At 55.4% G+C, this 13,548-nt stretch overlaps 1 protein-coding gene across 1 annotated transcript in view; it reads right to left on the minus strand.

Annotated features, from left to right (window-relative positions):
* GRIN3B (glutamate ionotropic receptor NMDA type subunit 3B) overlaps positions 1 to 12,800 on the minus strand; it is a 258,304-nt gene extending 245,504 nt beyond the window's left edge. The window contains exon 1 of the mRNA XM_086946717.1: positions 12,269 to 12,800. Within this exon, the coding sequence (XP_086802843.1) occupies positions 12,269 to 12,700 (432 nt within the window). The 5' untranslated portion in view covers positions 12,701 to 12,800. The remainder of the gene's footprint in view (positions 1 to 12,268) is intronic.
* Between the last annotated feature and the right edge of the window lie 748 nt (positions 12,801 to 13,548).

Below are 13,548 nucleotides of genomic sequence, written 5' to 3' on the forward strand. Positions count from 1 at the left end.
GGCAGTGTGCCCCCATACCACACAAGGCACAGTGCCACCATACCACACAAGGCAGAGTGCCACCATACCACACAAGGCACAGTGCCACCATACCACACAAGGCAGAGTGCCCCCATACCACACAAGGCAGAGTGCCACCATACCACACAGGCAGAGTGCCACCATACCACACAAGGCACAGTGCCACCATACCACACAGGCAGAGTGCCACCATACCACACAAGGCAGAGTGCCCCCATACCACACAAGGCAGTGTGCCCCCATACCACACAAGGCACAGTGCCACCATACCACACAAGGCAGAGTGCCCCCATACCACACAAGGCAGAGTGCCCCCATACCACACAGGCAGAGTGCCACCATACCACACAAGGCACAGTGCCACCATACCACACAGGCAGAGTGCCACCATACCACACAAGGCAGAGTGCCCCCATACCACACAAGGCAGTGTGCCCCCATACCACACAAGGCACAGTGCCACCATACCACACAAGGCAGAGTGCCACCATACCACACAAGGCACAGTGCCACCATACCACACAAGGCAGAGTGCCCCCATACCACACAAGGCACAGTGCCACCATACCACACAAGGCAGAGTGCCACCATACCACACAAGGCACAGTGCCACCATACCACACAAGGCAGAGTGCCCCCATACCACACAAGGCAGAGTGCCCCCATACCACACAAGGCAGTGTGCCCCATACCACACAAGGCACAGTGCCACCATACCACACAAGGCAGAGTGCCCCCATACCACACAAGGCAGAGTGCCCCATACCACACAAGGCAGAGTGCCCCCATACCACACAAGGCAGAGTGCCCCCACACCACACAAGGCAGAGTGCCCCCATACCACACAGGCAGAGTGCCACCATACCACACATGGCAGAGTCCCCCCATACCACACAAGGCAGAGTGCCACCATACCACACAAGGCAGGGTCCCCCCCATACCACACAAGGCAGAGTGCCCCCATACCACACAAGGCAGTGTGCCCCCTTACCACACAAGGCAGAGTGCCACCATACCACACAAGGCAGAGTGTCCCATACCTCACAAGGCAGAGTGCCACCATACCACATGAACACAGAGAATGGCAAAACCGATTACAGGAGGAACACAGAGGATGGCAATGCCAATCACAGGAACACCGGGGATGCCAATGCCAGTTACAAGAACTCAGAGGATGGCAATGACAATTATGGGAACACCAGGGATGCCAATGTCGATTACAGGAACACCGGGGATGCCAATGCTGATTGCAGGCGGAACACAGAGGATGACAATGCCAATTACAGGAACACTGGGGATGCCAATGCCAATAACAGGAACACCGAGGATGGCAATGCCAATTACAGGAACACCAAGGATGGCAATGCCGATTACGGGAACACAGGGGATGCCAATGTCGAATACAGGAACACCGAGGATGACAATGCTGATTACAGGAACACCGGGGATGCAAATGCCGATTACAGGAACACCGGGGATGGCAATGCCGATTACAGGAACACCAGGGATGCAAATGCAGATTACATTAACACCGGGGATGGCAGTGCTGATTACAGGAACACCGAGAAAGGCAATGCCAATTATGGGAACACCGGGGATCGCAATGCCGATTACAGGAAAACTGAGGATGGCAATGCCAATTATGGGAACACCGGGGATCGCAATGCCGATTACAGGAACACCGGCGATGGCAATGCCAATTACAGGAACACGGGGATGCCAAAGTCGATTACAGGAACACCGAGGATGGCAATGCCGATTATGGGAACACCGGGGACGCCAATGTCGATTACAGGAACACCGGGGATGCCAAGTCGATTACAGGAACACCGAGGATGGGAATGCCGATTATGGGAACACCGATTATGGGAACACCGGGGATGCCAATGTCGATTACAGGAACACCGGGAATGCCAATGCCGATTACAGGAACACCGAGGATGGCAATGCCAATTATGGGAACACCGGGGATCACAATGCCAATTACAGGAACACCGAGGATGGCAATGACGATTATGGGAACACCGGGGATGCCAATGTCGATTACAGGAACACTGGGGATGCCAATGCCGATTACAGGCGGAACACAGAGGATGGCAATGCCAATTACAGGAACACCGGGGATGCCAATGCCAATAACAGGAACACCGAGGATGGCAATGCTGATTACAGGAACACCAAGGATGGCAATGCCGATTACAGGAACACCGAGGATGGCAATGCCAATTATGGGAACACCGGGGATGGCAATGCCAAATACAGGAACACCGGGGATGCCAATGCTGATTACAGGAACACCAAGGATGGCAATACCGATTATGGGAACACCGGGGATGCCAATGTCGATTACAGGAACACCGGGGATGCCAATGTCGATTACAGGAACACCGGGGATGCCAAAGTCGATTACAGGAACACCGAGGATGGCAATGCCGATTACGGGAACACCGGGGATGCCAATGTCGATTACAGGAACACCGGGGATGCCAATGCCGACTACAGGAACACCGAGGATGGCAATGCCAATAATGGGAACACCGGGAATCGCAATGCCGATTACAGGAACACCGAGGATGGCAATGACAATTATGGGAACACCGGGGATGCCAATGTCGATTACAGGAACACCGGGAATGCCAATGCTGATTACAGGCGGAACACAGAGGATGACAATGCCAATTACAGGAACACCGGGGATGCCAATGCCAATAACAGGAACACCGAGGATGGCAATGCCGATTACAGGAACACCAAGGATGGCAATGCCGATTACGGGAACACAGGGGATGCCAATGTCGAATACAGGAACACCGAGGATGACAATGCTGATTACAGGAACACCGGGGATGCAAATGCCGATTACAGGAACACCGGGGATGGCAATGCCGATTACAGGAACACCAAGGATGGCAATGCTGATTACAGGAACACCGGGGATGCAAATGCAGATTACAGGAACACCGGGGATGGCAATGCTGATTACAGGAACACCGAGGATGGCAATGCCAATTATGGGAACACCGGGGATCGCAATGCCGATTACAGGAACACTGAGGATGGCAATGCCAATTATGGGAACACCGGGGATCGCAATGCCGATTACATGAACACCGGGGATGGCAATGCCAATTACAGGAACAGGGGGATGCCAAAGTCGATTACAGGAACACCGAGGATGGCAATGCCGATTATGGGAACACCGGGGACGCCAATGTCGATTACAGGAACACCGGGGATGCCAAGTCGATTGCAGGAACACCGAGGATGGGAATGCCGATTATGGGAACACCGATTATGGGAACACCGGGGATGCCAATGTCGATTACAGGAACACCGGGAATGCCAATGCCGATTACAGGAACACCGAGGATGGCAATGCCAATTATGGGAACACCGGGGATCACAATGCCAATTACAGGAACACCGAGGATGGCAATGACGATTATGGGAACACCGGGGATGCCAATGTCGATTACAGGAACACCGGGGATGCCAATGCCGATTACAGGCGGAACACAGAGGATGGCAATGCCAATTACAGGAACACCGGGAATGCCAATAACAGGAACACCGAGGATGGCAATGCCGATTACAGGAACACCAAGGATGGCAATGCCGATTACAGGAACACCGAGGATGGCAATGCCAATTATGGGAACACCGGGGATGGCAATGCCAAATACAGGAACACCGGGGATGCCAATGCTGATTACAGGAACACCAAGGATGACAATGCTGATTACAGGAACACCGGGGATGCAAATGCCGATTACAGGAACACCGGGGATGGCAATGCTGATTACAGGAACACCAAGGATGGCAATGCTGATTACAGGAACACCGGGGATGCAAATGCAGATTACAGGAACACCGGGATGGCAATGCTGATTACAGGAACACCGGGGATGCCAATGCCGATTACAGGTAGACTGGGGATACCAATGCCGATTATAGGAACACCGAGAATGGCAATGCCGATTATGGGAACACCGGGGACGCCAATGCCAATTACAGGAACAACGGGGATGCCAAAGTCGATTAGAGGAACACCGAGGATGGCAATGCCAATTATGGGATTACCGGGGATGCCAATGCCAATTATGGGAACACCGGGGATGCCAATGCCAATTATGGGAACACCGGGGATCGCAATGACGATTATGGGAACACCGGGGATGCCAATGTCGATTACAGGAACACCGGGGATGCCAATGCCGATTACAGGCGGAACACAGAGGATGGCAATGCCAATTACAGGAACACTGGGATGCCAATGCCATTAACAGGAGCACCGAGGATGGCAATGCCGATTATGGGAACACCGGGGATGGCAATGCCGATTACGGGAACACAGGGGATGCCAATGTCGACTACAGGAACACCGAGGATGGCAATGACGATTACAGGAACACAGAGGATGGCAATGCCGATTACAGGAACACAGAGGATGGCAATGCCGATTACGGGAACACAGAGGATGGCAATGCCAATTATGGGAACACCGGGGATGGCAATGCCAAATACAGGAACACCGGGGATGCCAATGCTGATTACAGGAACACCGAGGATAGCAATGCCGGTTATGGGAACACCGGGGATGCTAATGCAGATTACAGGAGGAACATGGAGGATGGGAAGATTGGGTGGATTGGTCAGTTTGGAGTGGAGAGGAGTTGGATAGATTAGAGTGGTGTTAGACGGACGGGTGGGGTAAATTAAAATAGAGTGGGGTAAAGAGGAGTAGATTGGAGTACACTGGCGAATGGTGGGTTGGGGAAAATTGGGGTGGGGAGGACAGGGGTAGATTGGAGACAGAGTGGGTAGATCTGAGTGAAGTGTGGTGGATTTGGTATGGGATGAGGTTGAATGGGTTAGATTGAGTGAAGAGGGGTAGACTGGAGTGGATTTGGATAGATTGGAGTGGTTTAGAGTGGGGTAGACTGAAGTGAAGTAGAGTGGATTGGGATGGGTAGATTCGAGTGGAGTAGATTGGGTACAGTGGAGTGGGGTACGGTACGTGGTGTGGAGTTGCGTGTCATAGAGTGAAGCATAGATGGAGTATGCACATCTTCAATTGAAGTAACCACTGCATTCCCACAGACATACAGTTTTACTACACACAAAGATGTGAGCAAATGTCATTTGTTTCCACCACATTTAAGTATTTGTTTCCGACACACTTCAGAATTACAAAAGTAATGTGCTTCATTTGTATAAATTTAGAAGGATCAGCACCAGCTCATTTCTTCTTGCTGTAGTGTGCAAGGAAAAGGAACATCCTACAACCTTTCCTTTCACAGGGGTTTTGGGTACCCAGCAGGATTGCCACATAAATTGTCACTTTGAAGACAGAGAAAGTAAAGTAAACACCAAGCTCCCTGGAAGAGAGAGCCTGACATTTGACCTCTGTCGGTGAATGCACAGCAAATGTGCAAGATGAGAACAAAATTTCAAGGCCTGTTTACAGAAAGTGCGTTTGTAAAAGAATACAGTAAACAAGGTTTGGGCAACAGGAAGGACAATCCCAAGCTTCACAGCCTGAAGAAAATAGAGCCAGCAAATAGAAAGCCAGAAAATGTGAGTAACAAACCAGAAAGCCAATGGTAAGCAATGGGCAAAAGGCATTCCCAGGGAAGCTTACAGAATGTCCCCAAGATGGCTTTAGCAAACCGGCTTCGACCTAAAAACACACTACAGCTAACAATAACGATTGCAAGAACACTTGGGGTGGCAATGCCAGTTATAGGAACACCAAGGGCTGCAATGCTAGTTATAGGAACACCAAGGGTTGCAATGCCAGTTATAGGAACACCAAGGGTGGCAATGCCAGTTATAGGAACAACAAGGGTGGCGATGCTAGTTATAGGAACACCAAGGGTTGCAATGCCAGTTATAGGAACACCAAGGGTGGCAAAGCCAGTTATAGGAACACCAAGGGTGGCAATGCCAGTTATAGGAACACCAAGGGTGGCAATGCTAGTTATAGGAACACCAAGGGTTGCAATGCCAGTTATAGGAACACCAAGGGTGGCAAAGCCAGTTATAGGAACACCAAGGGTGGCAATGCTAGTTATAGGAACACCAAGGGTTGCAATGCCAGTTATAGGAACACCAAGGGTGGCAATGCTAGTTATAGGAACACCAAGGGTTGCAATGCCAGTTATAGGAACACCAAGGGTGGCAATGCTAGTTATAGGAACACCAAGGGTTGCAATGCCAGTTATAGGAACACCAAGGGTGGCAAAGCCAGTTATAGGAACACCAAGGGTGGCAATGCTAGTTATAGGAACACCAAGGGTTGCAATGCCAGTTATAGGAACACCAAGGGTGGCAATGCTAGTTATAGGAACACCAAGGGTTGCAATGCCAGTTATAGGAACACCAAGGGTGGCAATGCTAGTTATAGGAACACCAAGGGTTGCAATGCCAGTTATAGGAACACCAAGGGTGGCAATGCCAGTTATAGGAACACCAAGGGTGGCAATGCCAGTTATAGGAACACCAAGGGTGGCAATGCCAGTTATACCAACATCAAGGGTGGCAATGCCAGTTATAGCAACATCAAGGGTGCCAATGCTAGTTATAGGAGCACCAAGGGTGGCGATGCTAGTTATAGGTACATCAAGGGTGGCAATGCTAGTTATAGGAGCACCAGGGGTGGCAATGCTAGGTAAAGGAACGCCAAGGTTGGCAATGCCAGTTATAGGAACAACAAGGGTGGCAATGGCAGGTATAGGAACACCAAGGGTGGCAAAGCTAGTTATAGGAACAACAAGGGTGGCGATGCTAGTTAAAGGAACACCAAGGGTGGCAATGCTAGTTATAGGAACACCAAGGGTTGCAATGCCAGTTATAGGAACACCAAGGGTGGCAATGCTAGTTATAGGAACACCAAGGGTGGTGATGCTAGTTATAGGAACAACAAGGGTGGCGATGCTAGTTATAGGAACAACAAGGGTGGCGATGCTAGTTATAGGAACACCAAGGGTGGCGATGCTAGTTATAGGAACAACAAGGGTGGCGATGCTAGTTATAGGAACAACAAGGGTGGCAAAGCTAGTTATAGGAACAACAAGGGTGGCACAGCTAGTCATAGGAACAACAAGGGTGGCGATGCTAGTTATAGGAACAACAAGGGTGGCAAAGCTAGTTATAGGAACAACAAGGGTGGCGATGCTAGTGATATGAACAACAAGGGTGGCAAAGCTAGTTATAGGAACAACAAGGGTGGCGATGCTAGTTATAGGAACAACAAGGGTGGCAAAGCTAGTTATAGGAACAACAAGGGTGGCAAAGCTAGTTATAGGAACACCAAGGGTGGCAATGCTAGGTAAAGGAACAACAAGGGTGGCAATGCCAGTTATAGGAACACCAAGGGTGGCAATGCTAGTTATAGGAACATCAAGGGTGGCAATGCCAGTTATAGGAACACCAAGGGTGGCAATGCCAGTTATAGGAACACCAAGGGTGGCAATTCCAGTTATAGGAACACCAAGGGTGGCAAAGCTAGTTATAGGAACAACAAGGGTGGCAATGCCAGTTATAGGAACATCAAGGGTGGCAATTCCAGTTATAGGAACTCCAAGGGTGGCAATGCCAGTTATAGGAACACCAAGGGTGGCAATGCCAGTTATAGGAACACCAAGGGTGGCAATGGCAGGTATAGGAACAACAAGGGTGGCAATTCCAGTTATAGGAACACCAAGGGTGGCAATGCCAGTTATAGGAACACCAAGGGTGGCAATGCCAGGTAAAGGAACACCAAGGGTGGCAATGCCAGTTATAGGAACACCAAGGGTGGCAATGCTAGGTAAAGGAACAACAAGGGTGGCAATGCCAGTTATAGGAACACCAAGGGTGGCAATGCTAGTTATAGGAACATCAAGGGTGGCAATGCCAGTTATAGGAACATCAAGGGTGGCAATGCCAGTTATAGGAACACCAAGGGTGGCAATTCCAGTTATAGGAACACCAAGGGTGGCAAAGCTAGTTATAGGAACAACAAGGGTGGCAATGCCAGTTATAGGAACATCAAGGGTGGCAATTCCAGTTATAGGAACTCCAAGGGTGGCAATGCCAGTTATAGGAACACCAAGGGTGGCAATGCCAGTTATAGGAACACCAAGGGTGGCAATGCTAGGTAAAGGAACGCCAAGGGTGGCTATGCTAGTTATAGGAACATCAAGGGTGGCAATGCCAGTTATAGGAACACCTAGGGTGGCAATGCCAGTTAAAGGAACGCCAAGGGTGGCAATGCCAGTTATAGGAACATCAAGGGTGGCAAAGCCAGTTATAGGAACACCAAGGGTGGCAATGCCAGTTATAGGAACACCAAGGGTGGCAATGCCAGTTATAGGAACACCTAGGGTGGCAATGCCAGTTATAGGAACACCAAGGGTGGCAATGCCAGTTATAGGAACACCAAGGGTGGCAATTCCAGTTATAGGAACAACAAGGGTGGCAATGCCAGTTATAGGAACACCAAGGGTGGCAATGCCAGTTATAGGAGCACCAAGGGTGGCAATGCCAGTTATAGGAACACCAAGGGTGGCTATGCTAGTTATAGGAACACCAAGGGTGGCAATTCCAGTTATAGGAACAAAAAGGGTGGCAATGCCAGTTATAGGAACACCAAGGGTGGCAATGCTAGGTAAAGGAACGCCAAGGGTGGCAATTGTAGTTAAAGGAACGCCAAGGGTGGCACTGCTAGTTAAAGGAACATCAAGGGTGGCAATGCCAGTTATAGGACCACCAAGGGTGGCAATGCTAGGTAAAGGAACGCCAAGGGTGGCTATGCTAGTTATAGGAACATCAAGGGTGGCAATGCCAGTTATAGGAACACCTAGGGTGGCAATGCCAGTTAAAGGAACGCCAAGGGTGGCAATGCCAGTTATAGGAACATCAAGGGTGGCAAAGCCAGTTATAGGAACACCAAGGGTGGCAGTGCCAGTTATAGGAACACCAAGGGTGGCAATGCCAGTTATAGGAACACCAAGGGTGGCAATGCCAGTTATAGGAACACCTAGGGTGGCAATGCCAGTTATAGGAACACCAAGGGTGGCAATGCCAGTTATAGGAACACCAAGGGTGGCAATGCCAGTTATAGGAACAAAAAGGGTGGTGATGGCAGCTATAGGCACATCAAGGGTGGCAATGCCAGTTATAGGAACACCAAGGGTGGCATTTCCAGTTATAGGAACAAAAAGGGTGGCAATGCCAGTTATAGGAACACCAAGGGTGGCAATGCTAGTTATAGGAACACCAAGGGTGGCAAAGCCAGTTATAGGAACAACAAGGGTGGCAAAGCTAGTTATAGGAACACCAAGGGTGGCAATGCTAGTTATAGGAACACCAAGGGTGGCAATGCCAGTTATAGGAGCACCAAGGGTGGCAATGCCAGTTATAGGAACACCAAGGGTGGCAATGCTAGTTAAAGGAACACCAAGGGTGGCAATGCCAGTTATAGGAACAACAAGGGTGGCAAAGCCAGTTATAGGAACACCAAGGGTGGCAATGCCAGTTATAGGAACACCAAGGGTGGCAATGCCAGTTATAAAATCACAGCGGGTGGAAATGCTGCGTGTTGGACCTGCGGCGGTAGGGCGACTCCTGAACGTTTGTGATTCCTCCACCGGTGTCGGGGGCCCGGGAGAGGGGTGTGCAGGTAATCCCGGCGCCGGGGAGGAGAGCCGGCACTTGTTGACAGAGAGAAGAGGCCACGGAATACAAATGATGAAAGAGGCGGGGGGGGGGGGGGGGGGGGGGGGAGGGAGCGACCGACGCGCACTGGCTCCAGGACTGCTGCCAGTGAGCTGCAGAGCCATCTGGAGAGGGTGGGGGCCCTGCTGGGGGGTCTACTGCCCGGCGCACCCTACTGCCCAGCGCCTGGAGCAGAGACCCTACTGCCAGCGCCTGCAGCACAGACCCTACTGCCCAGCGCCTGCAAGACAGACCCTACTGCCCAACGCCTGGAGCACAGACCCTATGCCCAGCGCCTGCAGCACAGATCCTACTGCTTAGCGCCTGCAGCACAGACCCTACTGCCCAGCGCCTGTAGGAGAGACCCTACTGCTCAGCGCCTGCAGCACAGACCCTACTGCCCAGCGCCTGCAGCACAGACCCTACTGCCCGGCGCCTGCAGCACAGACCCTACTGCCCGGCGCCTGCAGCACAGACCCTACTGCCCAGCGCCTGCAGCACAGACCCTACTGCCCAGCGCCTGCAGCACAGACCCTACTGCCCAGCGCCTGCAACACAGACCCTACTGCCCAGCACCTGCAAGACAGACCCTACTGCCCAGCGCCTGCAAGACAGACCCTACTGCCCAGCGCCTACAGCACAGACACCACTGCCCGGCGCCTGCAGCACAGACTCTACTGCCCAGCGCCTGCAGCACAGACCCTACTGCTCAGCACCTGGAGCACAGACCCTACTGCCCAGCGCCTGCAGCACAGACACCACTGCCCAGCGCCCTCCGCACAGACCCTACTGCCTAGCTTCTGCAGCACAGACCATACTGCCCAGCGCCTGCAGCACAGACCCTACTGCCCAGCGCCTGCAGCACAGACCCTACTGCCCAGCGCCTGTAGTAGAGACCCTACTTCCCAGCGCCTGCAGCACAGACCCTACTGCCCAGCGCCTGCAGCACAGACCCTATTGCCAGCGCCTGCAGCACAGACCCTACTGCCCAGCGCCTGCAGCACAGACCCTACTGCCTAGCGCCTGCAGCAGACCCTACTGCCCAGCGCCTGCAGCACAGACCCTACTGCCCAGTGCCTGCAGCACAGATCCTACTGCTTAGCGCCTGCAGCACAGACCCTACCGCCCAGCGCCTGCAGCACGGTTCCTACTGCCCAGCGCCTGCAGCACAGACCCTACTTCCCAGCACCTGCAGCACAAACCCTACTGCTCAGCACCTGCAACACAGACCCTACTGGCCAGCGCCTGCAGCACAGACCCTACTGCCCAGCGCCTGCAGCACAGACCCTACTGCCCAGCGCCTGGAGCACAGACCTTACTGCCCAGCGCCTGCAGCACAGACCCTACTGCCCAGCGCCTGGAGCACAGACCCTACTGCCCAGCGCCTGCAGCACAGACCCCGCTGCCCGGCGCCTGCAGCACAGACCCTACTGCCCGGCACCTGGAGCAGAGACCATACTGCCCGGCGCCTAGAGCAGAGACCCTACTACCCAGCGCCTGCAGCACAGACCCTACTGCCCAGCACCTGGAGCACAGACCCTACTGCCCAGCGCCTGGAGCACAGACCCTACTGCCCAGCACCTGGAGCAGAGACCATACTGCCCGGCGCCTAGAGCAGAGACCCTAATGCCCAGCGCCTGGAGCACAGGCCCTACTGCCCAGCGCCTGGAGCACAGACCCTACTGCCCGGCGCCTGGAGCACAGACCCTACTGCCCAGGGCCTGGAGCACAGACCCTACTGCCCAGCGCCTGCAGTGCAGACCGTACTGCCCAGCGCACCCTACTGCCCAGCGCCTACAGCACAGACCGTACTGCCCAGCCGCCTGCAGCATAGACCCTACTGCCCAGCGCCTACAATACAGACCATACTGCCCAGCGCACCCTACTGCCCAGCACCTACAGCACAGATCTTACAGTCCAGCGTCTACAGCACAGACCCTACTGCCGAGCGAATTCAGCACAGACCCCACCTCGCTGGGGATGGGCACTCTCCCTCTCACCCCTACCTGGCTGGAGAGGGGCACCCTCCCCCCTCCCTACTTCGCTGGGGATTGGCACCCCCCCCCTTCATACCTGGCTGCCCAGGGTCCCCCCTCCATACCTGGCTGCCCAGGGTCCCCCCTCCATACCTGGCTGCCCAGGGGCACCCCTCATACCTGGCTGCCCAGGGTCCTCCCCTCATACCTGGCTGCCCAGAGCCCCCCCCTCATACCTGGCTGCCCAGGGTCCCCCCCTCATACCTGGCTGCCCAGCCCCCCCCCCTCCATACCTGGCTGCCCAGGGTCCCCCCTCCATACCTGGCTGCCCAGCCCCCCCCCCCCCCTCATAACTGGCTGCCCAGGGTCCCCCCTCCATACCTGGCTGCCCAGCCCCCCCCCCTCATAACTGGCTGCCCAGGCCACCCCCTCCATACTTGGATACTTGGCTGCCCAGCCCCCCCCCCCCCCTCATAACTGGCTGCCCAGGCCACCCCCTCCATACTTGGATACTTGGCTGCCCAGCCCCCCCCCCCTCCATACCTGGCTGCCCAGCCCCCCCCCCTCCATACCTGGCTGCCCAGGGGCACCTGCTGCTCCTGTTCCAGGATGCTCACCACGGGCACCTCCAGGAAGGCGGAGATGAAATCCAGCTGCAGCTGCTCGTCCCGGGACTGCGGGAAGGCGAGCACCGCGGCCACCCCCTGTGCCACCAGCGCCTGGCACAGCCAGCGCGCCAGGGAGTCGGGGTCGCGGTGCCGGGGCGCCCCCGCCACCAGCTCCAGGCTCAGGTTGTAGGGCAGCAGGTTGGCACGGCTGAGCCGGGACAGGGCGCTGCGGATCCGGCTCTGGGCGCCCCCTCCGAGGGGCAGCAGCGCGCCCAGGCGCACCGTGTGCCCGATCCGAGCCAGGATGTGGCAGGGCTGGGGGTGCCCGGCGCCGGGGGCCGCCAGGAGGCTGGACATGGTGCCCAGGTAGAGGCAGAGGCGGCGGACGGGGTCCATGGCACAGGGCGAGGCTGGCACACGCCGGGCAGAGAGGACGAGGCTGGCACACACCGGGCAGAGAGAACGAGGCTGGCACACACCGGGCGGAGAGGACGAGTGTCTGGCTTGGGCGAAGGTGGCACACACCGGTCCGGCGCGCAGTGGCGAAGGTGGCACACGCCGGTCAGGCGCGCAGTGGCGAGGGTGGCACACGCCGGTCAGGCGCGCAGTGGCGAGGGTGGCACACGCAGGTAAGGAGGAAGGGGGTCACACACCTGGATGGCGGACACAGGTGGTCTGGTGGAGGTGGCACACACCGCGCTGATTAACAGCAAGTGCTCGATGAGAGTGGCACAAGCCGGGCACCGCGCAGGAGCGCACAAGGCTTGTGAAGCGGCCACAGGTGGGCAGATGGGGGAGAGTGTGGCGCACACAGGGCAGGCGGGCGCAGAGGGTCCCTCGGGGTGGCATAAGTTAAGGGTGTACTCCTGGCACGTAGCAGAGGCGCGGGGGAGTGCCACGCACCAAGCGGAGGGTGGTAGGTGCATGGAGCGGAGGGTGGTAGGTGCATGGAGGGTGGGGTGGCACAATCCTGGAAGGGGCTGCGGGGCCGGGAGTGCCAGGGTCCGGGAGTGCCAGGGTCCGGAGCCTCCGCGCCCGCCCGGGACAGACCGGGATCCAGCAGCCGGGGGATGCCTGGGACATCTCAGGCAACAGCCGATGATGGAGGGGCGGGGCCTGTGGGAGGGGGCGGGGCCTCCCAGGGAGGGTCTGAGCCTGGGAGGAGAAGGGAAAGGCTTGGAGCGAGAGGGAGGGAGGGGGGGGGGGGGGCACCTGCCAGCCCTGGGGGAGAGATGAGCAGGTCT

Source organism: Lissotriton vulgaris, chromosome 12 (genome assembly GCF_964263255.1).
Source record: "Lissotriton vulgaris chromosome 12, aLisVul1.2, whole genome shotgun sequence".
In the NCBI taxonomy this organism is placed as follows: domain Eukaryota; kingdom Metazoa; phylum Chordata; class Amphibia; order Caudata; family Salamandridae; genus Lissotriton; species Lissotriton vulgaris.